This window comes from Helianthus annuus, chromosome 17, assembly GCF_002127325.2.
Source record: "Helianthus annuus cultivar XRQ/B chromosome 17, HanXRQr2.0-SUNRISE, whole genome shotgun sequence".
NCBI classification, from domain to species: Eukaryota; Viridiplantae; Streptophyta; class Magnoliopsida; order Asterales; family Asteraceae; genus Helianthus; species Helianthus annuus.
Genome location: NC_035449.2, coordinates 182,358,288 through 182,364,891, shown reverse-complemented (window position 1 = coordinate 182,364,891; position 6,604 = coordinate 182,358,288). Strand labels below are relative to the sequence as shown.

Genomic DNA, 6,604 nt, shown 5'->3' with positions numbered 1-6,604 from the left:
AAAGTCTGAGGCGGCCCGCGCGACATGCGCGCTGTCGTTATTACAGGCCACCTAGCTCATTACTGCACTGAGCGATTATTCATCGACCTAGGCAGTACTTCTGATATCATATACGAGCAGTGCTTCAACCAGTTCGACCAGGAGGACAAAGATCGGTTGCAAGCGGTGGATTACCCGTTGGCCGGGTTCGCAGGGGAAACTGTTTTTTCCCCTTGGCCAAATTACTTTTCCTGTGCGCCTCACCAACGGAAGGCACACAAGAACTGAGGAGGTGAACTTCATGGTTTTGCCTCACACATCCAAATATGACGTGCTCCTCGGGAGAGAATCCCAAGGCGATTTCAACATGATTACGTCAGTACCCCACTCTGCTGTCGGTTTCCCAACCGAAACAGGGGTCGCGATAATCTACGCGCGAAGAGACGTCATGCTGTCGGACGAAGTGCGTCCGACCAAGGTAGCAAGGCCTACCCCCAACAACCAACCTGAAAAATGGGTCCTCAACGCGAGGTACCCAGAACAAAAGATCACGTTGGGCCACGCCTTGTCCCCCAACATCAAAGCGCACCTGAAGCAGCTTCTCTTCAGGAACCAAGACATTTTTGCATGGACACCCGCAGACATGATGGGGTCCCACGCGAAGTTGCGCAACATTTCTTGAATACCTTACCAGGTATCAAGCCAGTGATCCAAGGCCAACGCCACCTTGGATCCGTAAAGAACCAGGCGATGCAGGAGCAAGTCGAAGAGCTGCTCTCCGCAGGTATCCTGCGAGAAGTCAAGTATCAGACTTGGTTGTCCAACCCAGTCATGGTAGAGAAACCATCCGGGGGCTGGCGCATGTGCGTCGCTTATAAAGACCTCAACAAAGCCTGTCCCAAGGATTGTTACGCACTTCCAGAGATCGACGAGAAGGTCGATAATCTCGCACGATTTCGATGGAAGTGTTTCCTCGATTGTTACAAAGGTTGCCAGCAAGTACAGATGGCAATCGAGAACGAAGACAAAACGACATTCCGCACACCTACCGGAAATTACTGCTATACAAAAATGCCGTTTGGGTTGCGCAACGCGGGCGCAACCTACCAAAAACTGATGAACGACACTTTTCGCGGGCAAATCAGCAAAAGTGTCGAAATCTACATGGACGACCTAGTCGTCATGAGCATGGAAGAGGATACCATGCTCACCGATATCGAAAGAACATTCCAAACTCTGCGAAGCGTCAATATGAAGCTCAATCCAGGGAAATGCTCGTTTGGAATGGAAGAAGGCAAATTCCTTAGATTCATAGTAACCAAAGATGGATTCAAGGTAAACCCGGAAAAAGTTCAGGCGATCGAGCGCATGCCATCGCCTTCAACGATGAAAGAGATGCAACGACTAGCCAGCAGGCTAGCCGCACTAAACAGATTCTTAGCCAACCATGCAGCTAAATCTTATCCTTTCATCAAGACCCTGCGGAACTGTCTAAAGAAAGAACAATTCCAATGGACCACAGAGGCTGAAAACGCTTTCCGGGAAATGAAAGAATGTTTGATACAACTCCCAACTTTTACCGCACCACGCAAAGGTGAACCACTTATATTATACCTATCCGCCGCGGACAACGCGGTAGGCTCGGTACTAATAGTGGAGCGCGAAGGAGTTCAAACACCCATCTACTACATCAGCAAGATGCTCAACGACCCAGAGACAAGATATTCAATAATGGAGAAGTTGTACTAGCACTGGTACACGCGTCAAGACGGTTACGACGCTACTTCGTGAACCATGTCATCACGGTGTTAACTAACTAAAGTATCTGCCCGATCCTATCCAAGGCTGATATCTCTGGGAGATTAGCAAAATGGGCAATCGAACTGGGCGCGCAAACGCTGAACTATAAACCGCGCCCCGCGATTAAAGGCCAAGTTCTGGCAGATTTCGTGGCTGAAGTACCGGTAAATCGCATCCAAGAATGCGAAGAAGAACAAAACCCTGCACCTTCACCATCTTCTTCAGAAACCTGGGCACTTTTTACCGATGTGCCTCCAACGAAAAAGGTGCAGGCGCGGGTATGCGACTCGTCAGCCCCGATGGCCAAGAGTTACCTATGCAATCTGCTTCGATTTCTAAAGCACAAATAACAAGGCAGAGTATGAGGCTCTATTGGGAGGACTGCGTCTGGCAGTCAAGCTCGGCGTACAACATCTGGAAGCACACGTCGACTCACTTTTAGTTGCAGGGCAGGTGCGCGGTGACTATGCTGCGAAAGGGGATATCATGATCCTCTACCTCGAGCAAGCCTTGCAACTAAAATCAAAATTCACTTCCTTCAATATCCGTCACATCAACAGAAGTGAAAACAAATCCGCGGATGCACTGTCAAAACTCGCATCCACCAGCTTCCAGCACCTGGCGAAGGAGATACGTATAGAGATTCTGCAGAATCCCTCAGTACCCCTGCGCCAAGTCAATGTCATCCAGTACGGTACATCATCATGGATGACACCAATCATTGCATACTTGCAATCAGGTGTTACTCCCGAAAGCAAGTCAGAGGCACGTAAGTTGCAATACAAAGCGTGCCATTATCAAATGGGAGACGGTATCTTGTATCGTAAATCATACCTGGGCCCACTCCTACGCTGTGTCAACCCTCAAGATGTCGCATACCTTATCAGAGAAATACACGAGGGAATGTGTGGCATACACGCAGGACCACGCATGGTAGTGGCTAAAATTATGAATGTTGGGTATTACTGGCCCGGCATGCACCTGGATGCAGTCAAAGAATTGCGCAAATGTTTTAATTATCAGTGACATGCTCCCAAGACTTTGCGCCCCAAGAACAACTTGATCCCGGTCACCACCGCATGGCCTTTTCAGAAATGGGCAATTGACGTGGTCGGACCTTTCCCGGACTCACCAGGTGCGGTCAAATTTATCATAGTAGCTGTCGATTACTTCACAAAATGGGTAGAGGCAAAACCACTCGCCTCAACCACTGCTATGATAACGAGGAAATTCATCTGGGAACACATCATCTGCTGTTTCGGCCTACCAATGTGCATCGTTACCGATAACGGAACCAACTTTGCTGCTGACGAATTTCATAAATGGCTAGAAGAACTACATATTGAACACATATTCTCCTCCGTGGCACACCCGCAAGGAAATGGCCAAGTTGAGAGTATCAATAAAAGTCTAGTCGAAGGCATCAAAGCCAGGTTGGGAATAGCCAGGCGTGGCTGGGTCGATGAACTGCCAAGCATCTTATGGGCTCACCGAACAAGCCAAAAAACGAGCAACGAGGAGATACCCTTCAGCCTGGTCTATGGCTCAGAAGCGGTAATCCCCGCGGAAGTAGGTCTTCCCTCACCTCGATTGTTGGCTATCAACAAAATAGCCAACAATGAAGCACGCAAGCTTGACTTGGACCTCCTAGAAGAAAGGCACGAAAACGCTGCCATCAACGAGGCCAAGTACAAAACCAAGCTTGAAAAGGACTACAATTCACGCGTACGGGTTTGTACCTTTAACCCGGGAGACTACGCCCTTCGCGATAATGAAGCTTCTAACGCGGAACGCCCGGGAAAACTTGCCCCCAAGTGGGAAGGACCCTACCTCATCAAAGAGGTCCTGGGCAAAGGCGCGTATAATCTACAAACCTTAGAAGGCGAAACTATCGCACGCACATGGAATGCACAACAGCTTCGACGCTGTTACATGTAAGCCATGTCCTTTACATTTCCATGTAACCTATCGGGCCGCAGGCCATATGCAAATAAATAAACGAGCAATTTAATGCAATATTGTTTGTTACTACTATTACAAATGCGTGTTCCACTTTGCGGTATCTACAAAAATAGATTGGCAACATCTTCATTCGCGATACCCACACAAAGTGGTGACCACACACAAATATTGTAATAGGCCAGCAAAGGCAAAACATTAAGTGTCTATCCGACCGGATACACACATACGGTTTTTATAAAACCTACACGATTCCTAAACCCTAACGGGACGAACACAGAAGTTGACTAATACTCATACGAGGTATAGAGTATACTCAACCGCGTTTACAACGGGTAGAGTTCTACATACAAACGTTCAAACATGCAAGGAGTAAAAACACTTATACAAATTGAGCAAAAATAGTTAAACTTTATATTCAAAAAAGTCATACACCCGCACGGTGTATAAAGGATTTACATAAAGTTCTAACATTTACATGAGGAAAACAAAAAAGGGCACGCAGGCCAACCTAGTCCTATTTTGTACCGCTGGTACTCGCGCCACCTTTGGCGTCACCAGCAAATTCTTCCTCTTCCGAGTCATCGGCATTCGCATATAACCACCGTAAACGGTCTACATAGTCAGGCGCATCCAGGCACTTGTCAAGCTCCTCAACCGCAGCGATAGACGTGTCGTAAAATGATGCACAAGCCGCCTCAAGAAACGCTTCGGTGTCCACATCACGAAACCCGGACCGTTCATCAGTGTAGCCACCTTTAGACAAGATGTTTATATAGCCAATGCATCGGTTATAACCAGCTTTAAAACTAGCATCCCGGGCACGCTGCTTAATCAAGTCTATACCAGTTACAGTCTCAGGCGCATCCAGGATAGCTTTAACAATCTGCAACAAAAGAGCAATAAGATTAGATTATCACGTGCTAATCCAAATAAATACAAAGGCACCAGATACTTACATGTGCAATACCGTGACACCGCATCCACTCACGGTCAGTCTCAAGCTGGTTAAACGAAGAGGTAAGGCCATCTCTAACCTCGACAGCCTCGTTAGCTCGATTCCAGCTACAGCCACGCAGGCAGTAATCTCCGCAAGCTTGGCCTCGCGAGTCTGCACCTCAGCCTTTCGAAAGCAAGACACACAGTATGTACAAAATCATTAAACATACTCAGAAAGTAAAAGGAAAGTTCAACTGAAAAGGCAACTCATACCTGAAGGCTCCCAACAATCTGTTTCAAGTGGCCTCGATCAGCATTCGCTTCTTCAAGAGCCTTAGAAGCGTGGCCCTCCCTCTCCTTGGCCTCTTCAAGAGACTTTGCAGCACGGGCCCCCGCCTCTTTGGCCTCTTCAAGCGCCTTTGCTAACCGGGCCTCTGCCTCCCGGGCCTTAACAACAACCGCTTCGGCCGCAGCTTTCTCCTTGCCCAAAGCAGCATTTGCTGCCATGACATTTAACAACTCCTGACGCACACGAAACAATGTTTCATTCTGTTTGGCCCAAGATGCTTTCCAGCTCTTGCGCTCATCAGAAAGTTTTTCGTTCCAACTCTTGCGTTCATCAGAAAGTAGGTTGGCAAGAGTACGAACCTGTTTAAGCTCAGCAGTTGCAGCCCACTCCTCGGTCTGCTTGTGCTTCTCAAAAGCAACCTTATCCTTTTCAAGCTGCTCCGCACCCTCGCGAGCAGCTTTCACCATCTTTTCTGTCTCAGCCCGCAAGCGCGCAGCTTCCTCCTCCCTGCGGCCTAACACCTTGTAATCTTCCATAATGGCATTCGCCACTATGAACTCCCCACAAGCATGGTAGAGAGTTGGTTGATACGAAGTTCACGCGAGGCGGCACGAGCACGATCAACTTCAAACGGAGTGCCCAGACCACCTAAAATCTCCAAGCAAGCAGAAGGATCGTTGGAAATGTCATCCCCCTGCATAACGCTCCAGGGGGTCGGTGATAGCTGGTACTCCGGTCCGGGGTGTAGGTGCGGTAATAGTACTCCAGCTCAGACTCTCCAGGCTGAATTGGAGGCCCTTCGTAACCCGCACCACCAGAAGCGGACCCAGAAACCTTCTCAGCAGCAGGAAACTTCTGCTGTTCAGCACCAGATTTTTGTTTCCCAGCATCAGAGAACCTCAAGTCCAAATCATCAGCATCATTCGGAGAGATCAGGTTGTTGGATGTGTCAACAGTATCAAAAATCTAGGACGTAGCTTTCCCCACAGTCTCCTCTGCCTGCACTGAAGGATCAGGCACCACCTTGGCAGAATGATCGGTGAAATCTTTAGTCACCCCCACATCCGCAGCTGTGTCATGCGGGGGAGACGAAGGCATCTCAAACAAGGAGGAGAAGTCCTTTCGTTGCGGTTCTACAAAACAAGAAAGCAATAACTATCAGAAAACATGTTGTGCATGCAAACACTTACAAAAGTTATAAATCACTTACCAGCAATAACCGAAGGTTTCTTGTACGTCGCACCAGTTGACCTTTTGGTCTGCATCTTCCGACGCTTTACTTCACCAGCACCAGTAGTTTTCTCCTTCGGCTTTCTCTTCTTTTCAACAGCAGGCTGCGAACCCGCAGAGGTCCCACCTGCAGCTGCATCACCACCTGGAACACCCAAACCCTCAAGGGTGTCAGATACACCAAAGGAGGGGCAACAGAACCCTCAGGTTTTCCCTTACCGCGACCCTGCGCGGGTTTCTTCACCTGCTTCCTCTCCACATGTTTCTTAGGGCCAGTTTTCACTTCAAACTTCCCCAAGTCCCCAAGATTACCTGCATTCGACACAATCAAGCAAGCAGATTACAAGGGTGAACTTTAAACAAACAAGGAAATCTTAGAAAATACCTTTGCCTTCTGGCATGGGTGCA

At 48.4% G+C, this 6,604-nt stretch overlaps 1 protein-coding gene across 1 annotated transcript; it reads right to left on the bottom strand.

Moving 5' to 3' along the window:
* Window positions 1-4,255: 4,255 nt before the first annotated feature.
* On the bottom strand, window positions 4,256-5,502 carry LOC110867266 (translation initiation factor IF-2-like). Its single transcript, XM_022116390.1, has 4 exons — window positions 5,386-5,502; window positions 4,951-5,199; window positions 4,808-4,861; window positions 4,256-4,624 (listed from the first exon to the last, which is right to left on the bottom strand). The coding sequence occupies exons 1-4, from the start codon at window positions 5,500-5,502 to the stop codon at window positions 4,256-4,258; spliced, it is 789 nt and encodes a 262-aa protein (XP_021972082.1).
* Window positions 5,503-6,604: the final 1,102 nt, after the last annotated feature.